Source organism: Pseudoliparis swirei, chromosome 11 (genome assembly GCF_029220125.1).
Source record: "Pseudoliparis swirei isolate HS2019 ecotype Mariana Trench chromosome 11, NWPU_hadal_v1, whole genome shotgun sequence".
Taxonomy (NCBI): domain Eukaryota; kingdom Metazoa; phylum Chordata; class Actinopteri; order Perciformes; family Liparidae; genus Pseudoliparis; species Pseudoliparis swirei.
In genome coordinates, this window is record NC_079398.1 from 21,388,414 (window position 1) to 21,409,956 (window position 21,543).

Below are 21,543 nucleotides of genomic sequence, written 5' to 3' on the forward strand. Positions count from 1 at the left end.
GATTTAATGAGACGTGTCTTTTATCCTTTTTGCTCTTTTTAAAACTTATTTTATTTCTAACTTCTGTTGACTAGATTTTTGTTCCTGAGTTTTTTGTTGTGGACATTTTCTCTTCTCCCACTCAGTGCAGTGACAAACAAGCACGGCTCCAATTAATTTGTCTTCTAACTGCACCTTGGAAGAACATTTTTAATTTTCGAGACTTAAACAGACTATCTGGATGCAAATTAGATTAAAAAGGAGATTCTCTCCTCTTGGCTTCAGTCTTTCCGTCAATTCTTTTCTTTCACCCTTTATTCCTCTTTGACCGAGTGCCAACTGCACTTCATAAGGATGTGCATTTGATTTGCAGCTTTCACTCAATACAGTGATAAAGAAGCAAGTCTACAAATCTTGCTTCTTTTATAAATGCCAATATTGTCACATTTATCTTTCTTTGTCTTTTGCACATTATAATCTGCTCTTAATCTCTGAATAAGGTGCTATATGTCGTTTCAAGCTTTCAAAATAGATGATTTTTGTTGTTGCTGATTCCATTTGTTTGTCTCATTTTCTTCTTTCTCTTCTGTTTAACTTTAACTATCAATTATTATAGTGTTGTTCAGATGATGAGCTGACTGCTATGGTATTCCTCCTTTTTAGCCACAATTAGCACATCTCTAAATATTGATTTGTTTTCTTTTTTTTAAACTACTCTCCCTGAGACTATTCACAGTTCTCTGGAGAAAAATCCATAAAATGTAGGTAAATAAAGCTTCTGTATCGGGGATGCACGAGCTACACACACACACACACACACAGGCGCGGAGTGTGCCGCCGCCTGACGCAGGAGGCGGACAGCTTCCTCTCCTGAGTCTGGATCTTCGCCTCCTCCAGTTGTATTTCTCTCTCTCTCTCTCTCTCTCTCTCCACCTTTGTGTTGTGATCGGCTCTCCCAGTCTGTTTTCTCACACCCACCCCGGTACCCCCCCCCCCTCCCCTCTCCTCCATCCCCCCTCCTCCACCCCACCCTACCCTACCCCATCCACCACCACCACCCCCTCTCCTCCTTTTAGCATCTGAAAAGACCACTGAGTGAGAATCGATGGCGCAGAGGCCCGCTTGACAGGACAATAAACCACAAAGAAGGGGTGAGTTTTTTTCCCTCCGCTCCCTTCTCTCCTCCTCGTCGGTTGTTGTTTTTTTCTCTTTTTTTTGTTTTGCGGGTTGGATCGCGGGATTACTCTGAGGGGCTGAGGGGCTGGCAGCGTGGAGACGGTCTCTTAACACCGGGCATCTTTTGTTACCGCGATATGATTTACACCGGGCGACAGCTGCCGCGGTGCCGCTCGGGGAGGAGGAGGAGGAGGAGGACAATAATAACAATACATTAAATAAATAAGAATCCGAGAACAAATAAATATCATAAAAAAGAAAGCACCAGGAGCAAACAGCGGCTCCGCGTGCTGCATCGTCTGGGACGTCACGCGCACCTCGTTCACCTGACGTAACCGGCCCCCGCACCGGCGGACCCGGTCCCGCTATGGCCGGAGAACCGCGGGCAGCTGCCGCTGCAGGTTAGATGGGGGGGGGGGGGGTCGTCTGCCCGGATTTCATTGGGCGATGCGGTACCTCGAGGGTGTTAATGCGATTGTCGTGTTGTAAACAACAACAACAACAACAACACACAAAACACAATGTCAGCTGGATCCGAGAGGGAGGTTTGTCTTGTTTATTTTAATCACGGGTCCTCCCCTGGAGGCTGAGCACGAGGTAGTGTGTAATGTTATAATTGGCTTCAACTGTTCTGAGCTTTTCCTATACATTTATCCTCCTCCTCCTCCTCCTCCTCCTCCTCCTCCCCCCTGGCCATGAGGAGAGGACAAGACGCAGGGGGAGCTGTCTATTTATAGCCGTCGAGCCACAACAATAGCTTCCATTTTAATCTCCTCCTCCTCCTCCTCCTCCTCCTCCCCAGGCATCAGGCAATAATCGATGCGATTATTGGTAAACGAGTGGGTAAACAGTGCCGCTGAGCCTGAGGAGAAAACTGATGAATCATGTATTGATCCGCTGTCTCTCCACTGAGAGGAGAATGTGTTTCGGCTGCTGGTGACCTCAAGTGACCTGACAGCTTGCGGTGGTCTCTGTGTGCCCCCCCCCCCTCTCCTCACCCTCCAGCCTCTCCACAGTTGAAGACGCAGCGATGCTCCGGCAGCAGAGGGAGGACCCGTCTCCGCCCCGCCGCCTCGGCCCGGCATCCCCCCGCCTCCAGACACTGAAGCCCGGCCACGACTTCCCATGAGGCCCCCGCCAGAACTCAGCCCGCCCGCTCTGTACGGGGCCGCTCACATATGAAGTAGGTTCACGTCGGGGGAACCTATACATCAGTTTCATCGATTCATCATTTTATCTTCAAAAGGACCCCCCCCCCCTCCTGCGGTTTGGGACCCCGCAAGTTTCATAATGCCACAAAAATAATCGATATTTTTAAAGATGTTCTCTCCTTGCGAAGCATTGGAAACGTTCACCTCTTCAAATGAAACCGTGAGAGAAAAGCCCTTCTCTCAACGTATTGAAGGAGTTTCCTTTCCGATAGTTCATCGATCATCTCGGTCGATTATCAGTCTGCCGGGATTTATCGTTTGTCTCCGTTTTTCTATCATCGCAAATTCTATTTCTTTGGACTCTTTGGCTATTTAAAGACGGCTCTGGGAACCATGTGACGGGTTTCACAGCTTTTTATAGATCAAAACGTCTAATTGATTGATAAATGTACACGACATAAGTTCATCTTTAGGTCTACAGGATAATAGAATAATACAGAAAGGCACATCTCATACAACCCTGCACACACATTCACAGATGCGTGAGAAGAGATGCTTGTGTTTCAACTGTAATCGAAGGCCTTTCGGAGCCCGTATCCCACGAGGAGGATCTTAAATCCAGAGAGCGAGCGGTTCTCACTGCAGGTTTTACAAATAAAAGCCGCGGCCCAAAATAACCGACATAAAGATCATTTAATCGACGCTGAAAGTAGTTGCAGCCATTAAGAAACGTGTGCTTTTCCTTCACTGATTCATCCTTCATAATTAATTCAAACGTGATTACATTTGTCCTCCTCTTCCTCTTAGTTGACATGGAGGATGAAGATGGGACTTGTCTGCTTGATGTTTTGTGGTGAGTCTGTTTGACTCTTACTCTGATCCAACAGAATAAACACTGTCCAGATGATCAGAAGTAATTACTATGAGTACATAAACTGGACAGGGTGTAGGACTTAATGTGGCGTCTGGTATTTAAAGTTCTGCGGAAGGTTTCAAAAGGATTGAACTGATTTTAATTGGGATTCCTCTTTGTCTTCGCAGTGACCCCCAAGCCCTGAACGACTTCCTTCATGGGACCAATGAGGTAACAAAGGCGTCTTAAAGGGACTCGAACCATTTAAAAGAATCAGTCGTGCAAATGATCAATTTGGAGGTGGGAATGTTTCTCAGCGTGCGCTGTGTGGAGGAGGCTGACGCGACGTTGTGAGCCCGACCTGAAACAAACAAAACTAGAACGGGCACTCGGTAGAGCGCATACCTTCGCATATCACAAGATTGGGCATTGAATTATGAACATTTTGGCATTAGTTGCATGCCAATTGATATGGTAAAAAGAAGATGTTGACCTTTTCATGACCTTGACCATGACCTTTGACCCGATCGATCTCAAAATCTAATCAACTGGTCCCCGGATAATAACCAATCATCCCACCAAATTTCATGCGATTCGGTTCAATACTTTTTGAGTTCTGCGAAAGATTTTGACCTGTTCATGACCTTTGACCTTGACCTTTGACCCGATCAATCCCAAAATCTAATCAACTGGTCCCCGGATAATAAACAATCATCCCACCAAATTTCATGCGATTCGGTTCAATACTTTTTGAGTTTTGCGAATAACACGCATACAAATAAATAAATAAATAAATACACGGCGATCAAAACATAACCTTCCGGCATTTTCAATGCGAAGGTAAAAATGGACTGATTTCCTCCCACCAGCTGCAGACTGAGGACCTGCTCATTAGCTCCTCCTCCGGGGAGCCCTCCCTCTTCACCGATGCCCCGGTGAGTGTCTGGATCCACAGACGGCAGCGTCACGGCAACCGGCCTCGTCCCCTGGGAGGAGCTTCTTTCTCCTTCTTCTTTCTTCTCCTCTCTCCTCCTGTGGTTGAAACTGCTTCCTGTTATCAGCTCCTGCTAATGACCCAATTCTGTCCCTTCTTTCTCCCCTCTTCTCACCCTTTCTCCCCTCTTCTCGCCCTTTCCTCCCTCCAGAGCCCCATCTCTCTGCCGGGAGACGGCAGCGACTCCCCGGACACGCCTCCGCCTGGCTGCGTGGACCTGTCCTTCCTGGAGGAGGTCCTCCTGTCGTCGCCGGAGGGCGGAGGAGACCCGCGGGCGGCGCGGGTGGGGGCGCCCCCCGCGGAGGCGTTCGAGGCGAAGGAGGGAAGCGAAGCGGAGGGAGCGGAGGAGGCCGAGGTGGCGTGCGACATCCTGCAGCAGAGCCTGCGGGAGGCGGAGATCACCGAGCAGACCATGGCTCTGGAGGCGGGGCCGGCCCGACCCGGGGACGGCCCCGCCCCTCTCCTCTCCCCATCCGTACACAAATCCCTCAGCCAGGCGTTGCCCAGAGACACCCAGGCGGCGGTGGACCCTCCCCAGCCCTCCCTCCTGGCCGTCGGGCCGGGCTGCCCTTCTCTGAAACCCGCCGCCCCTCCCCAGCTGATGGGGCTTTTGCCCGGGAATGTGTTCGCCGCCGCGTCACCGGAGACCTCCTTCTCCCCGAGTCCCGCCCAGGCGTCCAGTTTGGTCGTCCACAAGGCCGCTCCCGGCGTGACCGGCCGTGCCCTCGTCGGTCCGACCCTGAGGGCGGGCCTCGTCCTGCAGCGCGCCCCGTTCCCCATCCAGCCCAAGCTGCCCGTCAGTATTCAGCCCAGACTGGTTCAGATCAGCCCGAAGCCTCCTGGGCAAAAACACACGCCGGGTCTCACATTCCTCCCGGGGACCGCCTCGCCAAATATTTTACTCTCCCAGCCTCCAGGCCAAAAGGCCGCGGCTCCGCCCCCGCCGCAGCTCCCCAAGCCGCTCAGCCTGCAGCTGGTCAACCAGGGCGGCTCCTTTGTGCTCCAGCCTCAGGGACTCTTCCGAGGCCAAAACCAGTTCCTTCTTCCAGGCCAGTCTCCCGTCACCATCTCCCAGTCCCCCGGGCGCCACGGCGCGTCGCTCCACCACGTGAATCCCTCGGCGGGGCATCTGGTCGATGGCCCTCAGATCCTCACCGTGCCCCAAAGACGGCTGAACTTCAGCCCCGTCTTCACCACCTCTTCGGGGCAGCTGGCGCTCCGCCAGGCCACCGTGCTCTCAGGACCGTTGCAGCTGCAGTCGGCGCCCCCGACCGTCTTCCAGATGCCGGCACAGCTGGCCGGAACCTACACCCCCCCGGGAGGGCAGGGGCAGCGCGCCGCCCTGGTCCACGGTCCCGCTCTCGGAAACCGCATCACCTTGATCAACAGTTCCGGGGCGCTGCCCCCAGATCTCACCTCCATCTCCATCGTCAACGGCCCCTCGGTAGTTCGGGGTTTGCCTTTCGCCGCCCGGGCCCCAGAAGGACAGCTGAGCCTCCAGCAGGCGTCGGTGGTGCTGCTGGCAGAGAGAGCAGCTCGGGAGGAGAGGACCGGCTCGGAGGAGACGTTCCAGCAGCCGTCGCAGGTGAGCTGGTTTGGGCCTGTTTGGCTTTATGTCGCCGGCCTTTTATGTCTGTGCAGTATTAAACTAGAACGGGCACTCGGTAGAGCGCATACCTTCGCATATCACAAGATTGGGCATTGAATTATGAACATGTTGGCATTAGTTGCATGCCAATTGGATATAAAATGCTAAAAAAAAGATGTTGACCTTTGCATGACCTTGACATTGACCTTTGACCCGATCGATCCCAAAATCTAATCAAATGGTCCAAATTTCATGCGATTCGGTTTAATACTTTTTGAGTTATGCGAATAACACGCAAACAAATAAATAAATACACGGCGATCAAAACATAACCTTCCGCATTTTCCATGCGAAGGTCATAAGGAAGAACAATGTTGAAATGGACAGAATAAAAACATCACGTCAGAGACGCAACATAAAAGCATACAGACTAAATGAAATATACAACCGCAAACAGGTGGACGACAAGAGGAGAGACACGCAGGTGGAGTAAACGGTCGACCAGCAAAGTCAAGACATACAGAGACCGGACAACTGACAGACAGACAACAACAGACAGACAACAACAACAGACAGACAGACAAAGTGAAAGTCCACCCCGGACAGATGGAGAAGGGAGGAGCCGTTACAGTCGAGTGCTGACGGAGCTGGGTAGTCATGCACCATTTCTCTGTCTCGGCTTTAAAAGAGTTAAATGATTGTAGATCTCTGACAGGTATCTTTTTCTTCTTTTTTTTAAAGATTTATTTTTATTAACTTTTTTAACAGGATATTTGTCGTGAAATAGCATTTACAGTTTGTTATACTGAAAGTATTATTTTACAAAAAGAAAATACACAAATGTATAACCTTGTAGAAACACCACACAAGGATGATGTGTTTTTTTTAACATCATAAGATGAAAACAAGGAGAAAACAAAACACGACAAAACAAAACAAAGATATGACACACACTTTTCTGACGGGTATCATCCACGTGAACTCCGCCCCTCCTCTGACGTCTTCTCGTGTTCTCCTTGTGCTCCTCCCGCCGCAGCCCTACGGACGTGTCCTCCACCACGTCTCGGTGCGGCCCGGTCCCGCGGGGCCGCGGCCCTCCCGTCCTCCCGCGGTCACGGTCCCGCGGCCTCCCCCCGAGGCCCCCGGACCACCCCTGGACCCCGAGCCGGCCGTGGACATCCCTGAACTCTCGATGCCCCCAGCAGTCGTGACCCGAGGAGCGGAGGAGGTGACCCACTCGATGAGTCACAACGAGGCCTTTATGCATCACCTGCAACAGGTCAGAGCATCGACACACACACTCCTGCGGGTATCGGCTCCTTCAGTGATGACGTCATGGTTTAAATGTTACGCTTGGTCGCGCGCGTTTGATTTGTGTCACTGAGCGTGTTCGCCGGGTGGCCAATAGAGTCTGTGATTGATGGATGCTCATTACCTTCGCATTGAAAATGCGGAAGGTTATGTTTTGATCGCCGTGTATTTATTTATTTGTATGCGTGTTACTCGCATAACTCAAAAAGTATTAAACCGAATCGCATGAAATTTGGTGGGATGATTGGTTATTATCCGGGGAACATTTGATTAGATTTTGGGATCGATCGGGTCAAAGGTCAAGGTCAAGAAAAGGTCAAACTCTTCTTTTTACCATAGCACGGTCAATTTTTATCCAATTGGCATGCAACTAATGCCAAAATGTTCATAATTCAATGCCCAATCTTGTGATATGTGAAGGTCTGCGCTCTACCGAGTGCCCGTTCTAGTTTTCAATGCTTTATTGTGCATTCAAAATGCATGCACGCACACGCACACACACACACACACACACATCCTCTGTGGCTCGCTCTGTGCACGTACAGAGTCAAGAGGCATCATTTCCTGTGTCGCCTCTCTGGAGCCGTCAGCTTCACAGTTTCACGTCAACGCTGACCATAAAGCGCCTCTGGCGTGATTTTAAAATGATGCAACACCGAGGTGTAGATTAAACGAAGCTGCTCGTGTGGATGTGTGAACTCCATTTAGCTGCTTTGATTCCATGGTATTGTCGACGCTGGCCCTTTAATTAAATTGGAAAACTCTGTGAGATGGATCCACATGTTGTTTTTCATCTTCATCACTTCTACCACAGCGAGCACTTAGTTTTCCCGTCGCGTCGGAGCTGTCGGTCGGGCCGGTGCCGACGGAACCGCTCGCCGCCCCGGTGGCCGGTGAGGGAGAGGCTCGACCGCAGAGCCGGGCGGCCTCGGGTCAGGACCGGTGCGTCCAGGCGTCTCCGCTTCACTCGGACCCAGCGGACCCCCCGCTGGTCTGCTCCCCCTCTCCCCTCCAGGACACAGAGGGACCAGCCCCGCCCACTTTCTCCACTCAGACCCCTGCGTCCGGACCCGAGGGTTCAGTCACGGCTCCCCAGTCACGCATCGAGCCCCGGGTCCAGAACCAGGTCCATCATCAGCTCCAGGCCTCACAGGCCTTATTTGCCCAGAACCCGGTGCAGATAGAGCCCTCTGTCTCCCAGCCCCAGCCTCAGCACCAGGTCCAGGTCCAGCCGTCCGCCTCCCAGCCTCAGTTCTCGGCCGCCCCCCCCCCGCTGCGTGTCTCGGTGCCTGATCCCACAGCCCAACAGCACACACAAATCAGTGAGTGTCGAATCAATTCATCGAATCATTCCAGCAGCGCTGGCTCCCCTCTTCGCCGCCGCTGTAACCATCGTCATCATCGTGACCCGCAATACAATCATCGTCACGTGTCGCTATCCTCTCGCCGCCTCCTTCTTCAGAGCCAACAGCTGCCTTGGTCGCGGAGAGCGAAGCGTTCGCTCGGCGTCCCCCCACCCCTCTCCTGCGGCCCACAGGGCCCCGCCCACCCCCATCCAGTCGAGCCAGAACACCGGCACCACGGTGAGAAATACGACGTGTTTCCTCCTGATGTCAAACATCAATTTATATATTTGGTTGTGAGTTCTTTATATGAATGTAAATAATCAATTTAAACCAAAAACAACAGAGTATATACATATATTCAATTTCAATTCAGTTTATTTGTATAGCCCAATTTCACAAATTACAAATTAGTCTCAGAGTGCTTTACAATCTGAACACATAGACATCCCTGCCCCAAAACCTCGCATCGGATCAGGAAAAACTCCCAAATAACCCTTCAGGGGGAAAAAAGGGAAGAAACATTCAGGAGAGAACAGAGGAGGATCCCTCAATATATATATATATTCACATAAATATAGATACATATATATATATATATACATATATATATATATACATATATATATATATATATATATATATATAACTAACTGGTGTATTTTGTCTTGCACTGAGAATAAACAGGTGTTAAACTGTCTATAATTAATCTAAAAATAATTTCCCCTCCGGATTAAACGGTATTGGAGCTTTTTAAATGATTATTTGTTAAATGCAGCAAACTTATTATTAATTAGTTGCCCCCCCCCCCCTCTCCATCCTTTGATCTCACCCATCATGTCCTCCGGCTGCCAGCCGGATCGTCCCGCGGAGCAGCCGAGGGAGGAGCGGCTCACGGCCGCCACGCGCCGCCACAGGTGAGACTTCCTGAGAGGAGACAGCGGATCTCGCTCCACACGTCGATCTGTGGAATGAAGTGATGGACGTGAAGGAGGAGAAGAAGGAGGAGAAGAAAGGCGGAATAGAAGACAAGCAAATTAAAATGCAACACAAGCGTGTGGAGACACATACGAGACAGTGTGTCACGAATCACTAAATACTTTTAAACATGCAATGTAAGCACATTTATACATCAAAAGAAATATGATTAATAGATTGAAAGTAAAGCTTTTTTACTTCACATCAACATTTCACATTTAGTCTTAAAATATGACAAATAAGAGCCCAAAGCCGACCTTGAATTTGATTAAAAACCCAATTACGAAATAACAACTCGAGGGATTTTTCCGTGTTGCACTTCTGGATATAATAAATACGAGGAAGACGCTTTCTAATCACTCAGTTAATTTATTCATTTATCAACAGTTGGTTTCACAGACATGGATTAAATCTGATCCCTCAGGAATGTTTCTTTAATCCGAGTCCTCTGGGATTTATTTGGCTGTTTTTACACCTGCTGCTATTTATATGTACAACAACTATTATGAACACTACCTGTATATTCATCTTTTTATTTATTAGTTTTACTCCTCTATATATACAAAAAATAGGAACTATGCACATAATTCTGCAAACTTTAAAATCAAGCACAATTAAGCACAGTTAAGCAGTTAAAACCCTAAATCCAGCAGTACTGACATCTGAACGATTTGAAATGTCCATGTCTTTTTATTATAACGCCTTTAGGAATACTGTGAACATAAAAACACACACAGCCTGTATTCAGAAAGAGAGTAAGAGGAAAAAACGATAAAATAACTTGAAGCATGGAAACAAATAGAAACCCAAATGAAACGAGCTTCATCTGTCCCCTTTGAGGATTGACAATTACATTTTTGCGAAACTAAAAGTACAAAACCAGCTGGGACTTATGATTATTATGTAATAAAGTGTTCCCGGGGCAACATCAACTTCTCACATTCAATTCAATTCAGTTTATTTGTATAGCCCATTTTCACAAAATCAAAATGTGTCTCAGAGTGCTTTACAATCTGTACACATAGACATCCCTGACCTTTGACCTCACATCGGATCAGGAACAACTCCCAAATAACCCTTCAGGGGGAAAAAAGGGAAGAAACCTTCAGGAGAGCAACAGAGGAGGATCCCTCTCCAGGATGGACAGGTGTAATAGATGTCATGTGTACAGAAGGACAGATTAGAGTTAAAACACATTCAATGGATATGACAGAGTGTATGAATAGTTGGTAGTAGGCATATTCCACGATGGAGACCTCCACGATCCATCAGCAGATGGAGGTAGAGGAGGAGTGGGCGGAGTCTCAACAGGGCAGTGGCGTAGTTGGTAGTCGGTATATTCCACGACCCAGACCTCGATGATCCATCAGGCAGATAGGATCTATGACGTCTCATAGGGTCCGATGACCCCATGAGACTTGAAGTCAAAAGGACTCCGGGGAGAAAGCAGCTCCAGGCCTCACAGGCCTTATTTGCCCAGAACCCGGTGCAGATAGAGCCCTCTGTCTCCCAGCCTCAGCACCAGGTCCAGGTCCAGGTCCAGGTCCAGGTCCAGCCGTCCGCCTCCCAGCCTCAGTCCTCGGCCGCCCCCCCCCCGCTGCGTGTCTCGGTGCCTGATCCCACAGCCCAACAGCACACACAAATCAGTGAGTGTCGAATCAATTCATCGCATCATTCCAGCAGCGCCGGCTCCCCTCTTCGCCGCCGCTGTAACCATCGTCATCATCGTGACCCGCAATACAATCATCGTCACGTGTCGCTATCCTCTCGCCGCCTCCTTCTTCAGAGCCAACAGCTGCCTTGGTCGCGGAGAGCGAAGCGTTCGCTCCCGACGTCCCCCCCCACCCCCCCTCTCCTGCGGCCCACAGGGCCCCCATCCCCATCCAGACGAGCCAGAACACCGGCACCACGGTGAGAAATACGACGTGTTTCCTCCTGATGTCAAACATCAATTTATATATTTGGTTGTGTGAGTTCTTTATATGAATGTAAATAATAAATGTAAACCAAAAACAACAGAGTATATACATATATATATATATATATTCACATAAATATATATATATATATACATATATATATTCAGATAAATATATACACATATATATACATATATATATATTCACATAAATATATATATCAGGATAACTATATATATATTCAGGGGAATATAGGAATAAACATTCATATAGAATATATAGGATACACATATATATATATATATTCACATATATATATATATACATATATATATGTATATATATATATATATATATATATATATATATATATATATATATATATAAAACTAACTGGTGTATTCTGTCTTGCACTGAGAATAAACGGGTGTTAAACTGTCTATAATTAATCAAAAAATAATGTCCCCTCCGGATGAAACGTTATCGGAGCTTTTTAAATGATTATTTGTTAAATGCAGCAAACGTATTATTAATTAGTTGCCCCCCCCCCCCCCCCCTCTCCATCCTTTGATCTCACCCATCATGTCCTCCGGCTGCCAGCCGAGGGAGGAGCGGCTCACGGCCGCCACGCGCCGCCACAGGTGAGACTTCCTGAGAGGAGACAGCGGCGCGACCTCCGGCTCACGGGATGGACGTGAAGGAGGAGAAGAAGGAGAAGAAGGAGGAGAAGAGAGGCGGAATAGAAGACAAGCAAATTCAAATGCAACGCAAGCGTGTGGAGACACATACGAGACAGTATGTCACGAATCACTAAATACTTTAAACCTGCAATGGAAGCACATTTACACGTCAAAAGAAATATGATGAATAGATTGAAAGTAAAGCTTTTTTACTTCACATCAACATTTCACATTTAGTCTTAAAATATGACAAATAAGAGCCCAAAGCCGACCTTGACTTTGATTAAAAACCCAATTACTATATAACAACTCGAGGGATTTTTCCATGTTGCACTTCTGGATATAATAAATACGAGGAAGACGCTTTCTAATCACTCAGTTAATTTATTCATTTATCAACAGTTGGTTTCACAGACATGGATTAAATCTGATCCCTCAGGAATGTTTCTTTAATCCGAGTCCTCTGGGATTTATTTGGCTGTTTCTACACCTGCTGCTATTTATATGTACAACAACTATTATGAACACTACCTGTATATTCATCTTTTTATTTATTAGTTTTACTCCTCTATATACACAAAAAATAGGAACTATGCACATAATTCTGCAAACTTTAAGCTCAAGCACAATTAAGCACAGTTAAGCAGTTAAAACCCTAAATCCAGCAGTACTGACATCTGAACGATTTGAAATGTCCATGTCTTTTTATTATAACGCCTTTAGGAATACTGTGAACATAAAAACACACACAGCCTGTATTCAGAAAGAGAGTAAGAGGAAAAAACCATAAAATAACTTGAAGCCCAAATAGAAACCCAAATGAAACGAGCTTCATCTGTCCCCTTTGAGGATTGACAATTACATTTTTGCGAGTTTTGCGAAACTAAAAGTACAAAACCAGCTGGGATTTATGATTATTACGTAATAAAGTGTTCCCGGGGCAACATCAACTTCTCACATTCAATTCAATTCAGTTTATTTGTAAAGCCCATTTTCACAAAGTACAAATGTGTCTCGGATTGCTTTACAATCTGTACACATAGACATCCCTGACCTTTGACCTCACATCGGATCAGGAACAACTCCCAAACAACCCTTCAGGGAAAAAAAGTGAAGAACCCTTCAGGAGAGAACAGAGGAGGATCCCTCTCCAAGATGGACAGAACAATAGATGTCATGTGACCAGAAGGACAGATTTAGAGTTAAAACACATTCAATGAATATGACAGAGTATATGAATAGTTCATAGTAGGCATATTCCACGATGGAGACCTCCACGATCCATCAGGCAGATGGAGATAGAGGAGTGGGCGGAGTCTCAACAGGACAGTGGCGTAGTTGGTTGTCGGCATATTCCACGACCCAGACCTCGATGCTCCATCAGGCAGATAGGATCTATGCCGTCTCATAGGGGCCGATGACCCCATGAGACGTGAAGTCAAAAGGACTCCGGGGAGAAAGCAGAGTTAGTAATGTGTAATGGAGAGATGACAATTCATCCATAAGGAGAGAGAAAAGAGGAGAGAGGTGCTCAGTGTATCCTAAAGATCCACATCTGTCTATTATTGGATGTTGGGCTCTCCTCAGTAAAGTGTCTGACTCGAGCAGTCGGAGCCGAGACAGACCCACGGGAGTCGTATTACTTATGACTTAGTCATTACCAATGTTTTGGTGTTTCTTCAGGTTCCAGCAGCAGATCAGTTGGGACCGCTCGGCGGTGCAGACGGCGCCGGCCGGCCCGGCCTTCCCCTCGCTGAAGGACGCCGTGAAGCGCCTGCTGCCGTACCACAGCTGCGCCGGTCATCTGCCCACGCAGGAGGACTTCGACTTAGGTTTGTGAGCTTTGGTTTGATTTGACTGACGACGATTTATTCATAGATTCAATCAAGAAATATAACTTTTGTTGTCAAAAGCGACGGCAGCCAAACTCGTCGGATAGATTAAATGACATGAGCATGAGATGAGTTCTAGACACGCTTCGAATAACCGTTATACAGAATTGATCTAGCTTTTAAGACACAATCAGAATTTACAATATTAACACTGACAAACAAAAAGCTTCTGTCGGCCTCAAAACAAAATAAAGTAGAACGGGCACTCGGTAGAGCGCATACCTTCGCATATCACAAGATTGGGCATTGAATTATGAACATTTTGGCATTAGTTGCATGCCAATTGGATAGAAATTGACCGTGCTATGGTAACAAGAATATTTTGACCTTTCCATGACCTTGACCTTGGCCTTTGACCCGATTGATCCCAAAATGTAATCAAATGGTCCCCGGATAATAACCAATCATCCCACCAAATTTCATGCGATTCGGTTTAATACTTTTTGTGTTATGCGAGTAACACGCATACAAATACATAAATAAATAAATACACGGCGCTCAAAACATAACCTTCCGCATTTTCAATGCGAAGGTAATAACAAAATAAAGTTGTGACTTTCATTACAATGGGGGGGGGGGGGGGCAACAAATATCCACTTGACTCATCTTAGTGGTCAAGGGTCAAAAGGTCAAGGTCGCTGTGACCTTTTAAAAACACGGCAATGGCGTACAACCGCGAGGCGGTAATTCCAGCTGTTGAGGGAATCGTCATATTTACAGATCAATGCAGGGAATCAAACTCCTATAAACTACATATCAATCAATCGCTATGACGACCAAAAGGGATTCACTCGTGAAAAGCAAACGGCTCGTTCAGTTGACGATCGCACGGGACGGAGAGAAGCTGCACATCCTCACATTTGAGAGGAAGCTATTTGATCCCTGACCGGTTGATGAAGACGTGGGTGCGTGTCGCTCCGCAGTGGACGAGGAGTTTGACGCCGTGTCCGGTTTCCTGCTGCAGCGCACCAAGGACATGGTGAACAAGTACCGGCAGCTCCTGGTGAGAGAAGCCCAGGTGAGGAACACACAGGAGGTCACAGGTCAACACACAGGTCAACACACAGGTCAACGGAACCCACAGATGCAAACGCAGAGTCGACCAATGCGTGTGTGTGTGTGTGTGTGTGTGTGTGTGTGTGGTTTCCACAGCAGGAGAGCCCGTCGGCAGAGATGGTGATGCTGGAGCGGCTCTTCCTCCAGGCCGAGCGGTGCGCTTTAGCGGAGGACAGACGGAGAGTCCGCAGAGACCCAGGTCGGTGTCCACCACCATCAACGACCGCTTTCATCGTGTGTGTGTGTGTGTGTGCAATGCCGCCGCTCCCATAACGCGCATAATGCGTAGGGAACCAAGTCCTGAGAGGGCACCACAAAATAGGCAACTAAAAAAATTGGATAAAAATGTATCGTACTATGGTAAAAAAAAGATGTTGACCTTTCCATGACCTTGACCTTTGACCCGATTGATCCCAAAATTTAATCAAATGGTCCCCGGATAATAACCAATCATCCCACCAAATTTCATGCGATTCGGTTCAATACTTTTTGAGTTCTGCGAATAACACGCATACAAATAAATAAATAAATAAATACACGGCGATCAAAACATAACCTTCAGCATTTTCAATGCGAAGGTAATAAGCAACACTCCCCCCGACATGTTCTTCTTTCATATGAATGTGTTTGGCCCTCGGGGCCCTTCACCTCCGTGTCTGAGCGGCCCCCGGTGTGAGCCGCGTCGATGAGCGGCGGGGTCGTGCCGAGTCAGACGCTGCATGGTGGCACACGGGGGGTTAATCTCAAATGAAAGCACGGTTGTTATGTTAATGAAGGGGAGCCACGCTCTAGAAAAAAGGTTAAATGTCTGAAGGTATAATACTTCTAAAAAATGCAAGTGATAGATGACACTTTATTTTATTGGTGCTGCACAATAATTAACATTAATAATAATAATAACTAGAACGGGCACTCGGTCAAGCGCATACCTTCGCCGCAGCCACATTTTGGCATTAGTTGCATGCCAATTGGATAACAATTGACCGAGCTATGGTAAAAAGAAGATGTTGACCTTTTCATGACCTTGACCTTTGACCCGATCGATCCCAAAATCTAATCAAATGGTCCCCGGATAATAACCTATCATCCCACCAGATTTCATGTGATTCGGTTTAATACTTTTTGAGTTATGCGAGTAACACGCATACAAATATATAAATAAATACACGGCGATCAAAACATAACCTCCCACATTTTCAATGCGAAGGTAATAATACATTAAATTTCTATAGCGCTTTTCTGAATACTCAGACGCTTTACAACACATAGTTAAAATATCCTAAAAGCTATGCAATAAAAATAACTAAAATTACAATAAAAACAAACGATAAAAGCAAATAAGAGCGCAGAGAGCACACAATCACACATTAAAAGCAGCTTTGAACAGGTGGGTTTTGATTTGTGATTTGAACGATGAACGTTCGGTGAAGTCTCGGATGATTTTGGGGAGAGTTCCAGAGGGAGGGGCAGAGATGGAGATGGCTCTGTGGCCCCGTGTCCGGTGCTCGGTCCTGTGAGGGACATTAATGCACGTGTTTGTTTCGAGACAGTCATGCTAATATATCATTATTATATATAATTATAATAATAATTGAGTTAGTCCTCACCCGCAGCAGGAAGCTCCCGTCTCACAATACAGCATGTTTAATGTTCATGTCATACATACATAAAAAGCACCAAATGGCTCTCGTGTCAAATTAAATACTTGTCAAATGAAACGTACTAATTATAAGCATTTTACACATTTTAATTGTAATATTTGATTTCATCACAATGTAATTCACTTGAAATCAAACGTATTCTCTGGATGATTTTCTCTTTTTTAACCCTCCTGTTACCTTTGGGGTCAATTTGACCCCATTCAATGTTTAACGTCTCAAAAAAAATTATTGACATCATTTTTCTTTGCTTCATATTTCATGACTTTTCCTAATTTATTGGGGACAACTGGGAAAACCTCAAATTCACGATATGTTTTCAATGTCCTGTACACAACTTACACATTTGTAAATTTGACCCCAGGTGTCAAACATATAAGAAATATCAACTTTTTTTATTTCTTTAAAGGGCTATTTAGGGAGTCAACAAACAAACACAAAGTACCTCACACTTAAACTTGGGAAACAATATTCATTCTAATAATCTTCTGGAGGTTTTAATTGTTGGGGACAAATTGACCCCGAGGGTAAAAGATGTTAGTAAATTTGAAGGTAACAGGAAAGTTAAGAACATTTATACAACCAGACGTCTCTGAGATGTTAAACCTGCTCATGGTTGTTATGACGACGGCTTTAAAACATTTAGTTGATGTTTAACCCTCCGCTGCTCTTCCTCCCCTCCAGAGTCCTTTATGTCGGCCTCGGCGACATCGGCGTCCTCCCCTCCTCCTCCTCCTCCGGCGGCCCCGAGTCTCCACCGGCCTGGACCAGGCTGTCCGACCGGCCCCCGGGGCTGAAGACGTACCGCTCCAGCTCCCGCGGGGCCCTCCGGCTCACCATCAAGCAGGAGTCCGGCTCCCGCAAGGTGGTCCGCAACTCGGCCTGCGACCACAAGAGGGACCACGCGGGTCAGCTGACCAACGGCGGCGGGGCCGCCGACCAACGCCACCCTCGGGCGCCCAACGGAGCGCCGCGGCGTCCCGAGCGCGACGAGGAGGAGGAGGAGGGGGAGGTGGAGGATGAGGAAGAGGAGGAGGCCGGAGCGGTGCTTTGCGACGCCGTGAAGGAAGTCGCACAGGCGGCGCCGCATTCCAGAATAAAAGCCCCAAACCGGCTTTCTACGCCGGAGCCGCGGGTCGGCGGCTTGGAGTCGCCTCCCAGAGACGTCAGGGGCCCCAAACTGAAATGCTACAGGTTGGGCGAGTCGCCGCGGTTCAGCCCCCCGCCGCCGCCGCCACCGCCCCTCCAAGAGGACAACATGCTCAGTGAACATCTGCAGAGCGCCATCGACAGCATCCTGGAGCTCCAGTGCCTGCAGGGCCCCCCCGCGGCCCCGGCCAGGGCCACGCCCGGCCCTTCGCTGGACCACGCCGTCACCAGCATCCTGGAGGGACGCCTGTGAGCTCATCGGGACGCACAGACGCACAAACATCCGTCTGAGGTGGGATGGAACTTTAAAAAAACAACAAACAACTTCTTCTCTGTTCCTGGAACTTAATGAGATTTTGTTTCTGGGTTTCAGAGATTGCTTTTAAGAAAGAAGAGAGGGGGGGGGGGCAATGAAGAGGCACTAATGAGATGCAGACCAGGTCTGTTGGATACTTCATTTCAATGTAGAAGTGATCTATTTGAATAGGAGCTCTACTGTTTGTGCGGAGGTTCACGACCTTGCCGTGACCTTCATCAGCAGCTGGTATACGAGTCACAGCGAGGAGACCGACAGCCGGGACGAGACTGAGATTATCCAATAGTTTTTTATAAGATTTCGTTCCAAAAAAAAAAGTGAAGTTCCTCTTACATCGTGCCAAGCTGCTTCCAGGGTATTTATTTTGATAATCTGTGCCAATCGTGTTTTACGTTTGAGAAAGGCGGCAAGTGTGTGCGCCGAGTGTGAGTGTGAGTGTGTGTGTGTGTGTCTTTATTCGGATCTGAAGTGTGAACGCATCGTGCCCACGGGACCCGACACGGCTCCAGAGAATGAAACTCCAAAGAATTTGTGACTCGCTCCGTCCTGAACTCACCAGCAGACGACCACGTCGTCGCGTCTCTTCCCACAAACTGGAGTCCGTCGTCGTCAGAAAGCGGAAAGAAATGATGCCGAGTCGTGCTTTTTTCTTCTTCTTTTTTTTTTAAGACTCTCGTCGTCATTCATGCTGGAGTCTGACTGGGAAACGCTTCTAGTTTCCAGAGAATGTTTTCCCCTCATACTTTATGTATTAACGCGCAAGCAATAACAAGTTGGGGTTGTTAGGAGCACTGGTGCAGTGAGGAGGAGGAGGAGGAGGAGGAGGGGGGAGATCTTCGCCCGATTGTTTTTTCTTTGTCACCGCGTCGTTTCTAAAGAATGTCCCGGCTGCAGCGGTGTTCTCGGCGTCATCAAACAGCCTTTGACTAAACAAAAAAAAATATATATACTAAAACCCGATTTAGAAATCCCTTTATTTACGAACGCGTCGGTTTTGAAGCCCGCTTCACGCAAAGAAGATTTATTTTCACGCATTTGTCGAGCGATATGATTTGTGCGGCGTCCCGCGCCGACGTGACAATCCTTTGGGTCGGCGTGGGGGCGTGGAATCTGAGTCGAGGTGGTCGCGGAAAAACGATGGATTTTGTACCTCGGAGGTGGAAATGTGAAAGCTGCAAAAACGTCTTTGATTTTTTTTGGAATATAAATAGAAAATGTAGCTTTTCGAAGGAACCGTCGGTGTGTCGAGGTTCGAGCCGCGAATTGGAAATGTTTAGAAGATGCCTTATTGCTAATTCAGTGAACCATTTTTTTTTAAGGAAATGGAATCTGAAAAAGAAAAGATCCATGTGTGATGTTTTAAATACGGTAACATCTGGTGTTCTGACCCGTCCCTCCAAAAAGGAAGAAGCAGAAAACACTTCCAGAGTTTTGGGGGTGAAATCAAACGGGCCTTCTCATTGCATTGTCTTTTTTATTTTTTATATGTGAACTTGTCTTTTGTCGGAATGAACAAAAGGAATTATAATATGCAGTAATTTAGCGTTGAAATCCTCTGCGGTAGTTCGGGTGGACGCACACGAGAAGATTCACGAAGCACTAGTTTCATGTTTCAGGAAGTAAAGTCTGATACCGCTCTCATGTCTGCAGCTAGTTAGCTTAGCATAAAGACTGGAAACGGGTGGAAACGGCTAGCCTGGCTACGTCCGAAGGGATTCGGGGCTGCGTGCCTTTTTATTTGTTCCTTTTAGATCGTACTGTTGCATGCACTATAAATCCAACTGGGATGCGATACTCTAATATTTTCATCCTGGTCTTTTTGGGCATATCTCATATATATCAAAATATCGTATCGATTACTTTGCTTTAAATAGTCGTGAGGGTTTTGGAATGCACCCAAATCTGCCAACCGGCACACCTGCAATCGACAGAATTTAATTAACTAATTCTGTTCCAGAATATTTCTTGGCTGGAAGGAGCGACTTCCTTGAAATAAAAAAGATGCAGTCTTTGGTTTCTGGCGGCCAGCCAACTGTCACGAAAACGTGACGTATGGTAAAAAGAAGATGTTGATCTTTTCATGACCTTGACCTTTGACCCGATCGATCCCAAAATATAATCAAATGGTCCCCGGTTAATAACCAATCATCCCTCCAAATTTCATGCGATTCAGTTTAATACTTTTGGAGTTATGCGAGTAACACGGATAAAAATAAGTAAATAAATACATAAATAAATACATAAATAAACTAGAACGGGCACTCGGTAGAGCGCATACCTTCGCATATCACAAGATTGGGCATTGAATTATGAACATTTTGGCATTAGTTGCATGCCAATTGGATAAAAATTGACCGCGCTATGGTAGAAAGAAGATTTTGACCTTTTCGTGACCTTGACCTTTGACCCAACAATCCCAAAATCTAATCAAATGGTCCCCGGATAATAACCAATCATCCCACCAAATTTCATGCGATTCGGTTTAATACTTTTTGAGTTATGCGAGTAACACGCATACAAATAAATAAATAAATACACGGCGATCAAAACATAACCTTCCGCATTTTCAATGCGAAGGTAATTATCATATTCCACCAATATAATCCCTTAAATGCCGCACACTACTTTTAAATGAATGCATCAATAGTTGCGATTTTATTTATTGTTCAAAGGGATTCAACATGCAAGCTAACCTCCGGTCTTTATGCTAAGCTAACAGCAGCTCCACATTGAACGGACAGACGTGAGGTTTCAATCTTCGACATTCGTATTGGCAAGAAAGACGATTTTAATATTTCCAAAATTGCCTTTTACTGAATTTGTCCGAAGACATATGAATATCAGAGTTTAGAGACATATCTTCTGGTGCGTTCCACTCATGCAGTAAAGATGTCAGAGTCTCTTTCACGACTAAGGATGGAGCTCCTCGTCGCCCGTAAACTTCTTACAAGGTGAATTCCAGCTAAATGTTTATTTTTTTGAAAGTATTTCTCCTCTTTCACACGTTAAGGGCCCTAAAGGAGGAACACTTCTCCGAAGCCGCCTCGTGTGCCATTGTTATCGATGAATTTGACCCTTAGAGATGTGCCGAGTCGTCAGCGTTCGGGACAAAGGGATTATTACGCGTCGAGCCATTTCTGTATTTATTTGTAAACGTGTTTTTATTTATTAATTCGTCCCGACTGAACTGTGAAACCAGGGGAGCTCGTAACTCTACGCCAACTCAACTCCAGATACAAAACATTTGAATGAGATTGTTCTGATGCCAAAATCAAGAGGCCTTAATTCAGCAAAACTAGATTGTAAAAAGAAAAAAAGTCATTGCTGACAAAAAAAAAGTCAAACTAAAGACTCTGAAAGTCACGAGTGATTCATATATGAAATGTTAAGAAACACTTTTGTACTCATTTTTTATAGACTATTTATTAAACTGATTTTGTAAGAAATAAAAAAATCAAACTGTGAACGTTGTGCGTTTTTTTTTTTACCGAATGGGGGTA

The 21,543-nt window shown here is 46.6% G+C and overlaps 1 protein-coding gene across 1 annotated transcript; it reads left to right on the forward strand.

Annotated features, from left to right (window-relative positions):
- Positions 1-1,076: 1,076 nt before the first annotated feature.
- si:ch211-168d23.3 (BRD4-interacting chromatin-remodeling complex-associated protein) lies at positions 1,077-21,496 on the forward strand. The gene is given in 17 exon segments (XM_056426798.1): positions 1,077-1,130; positions 2,161-2,338; positions 3,114-3,159; positions 3,348-3,390; positions 4,029-4,094; positions 4,305-5,738; positions 6,778-7,020; positions 7,867-8,635; positions 9,251-9,312; positions 10,887-11,019; positions 11,160-11,284; positions 11,893-11,933; positions 13,656-13,804; positions 14,788-14,882; positions 15,017-15,119; positions 17,263-17,301; positions 17,304-21,496. Coding segments are annotated over 15 exon segments (4,020 nt in total). The 5' UTR covers positions 1,077-1,130; positions 2,161-2,338; positions 3,114-3,118; the 3' UTR covers positions 17,981-21,496.
- The last annotated feature ends 47 nt before the right edge of the window (positions 21,497-21,543 follow it).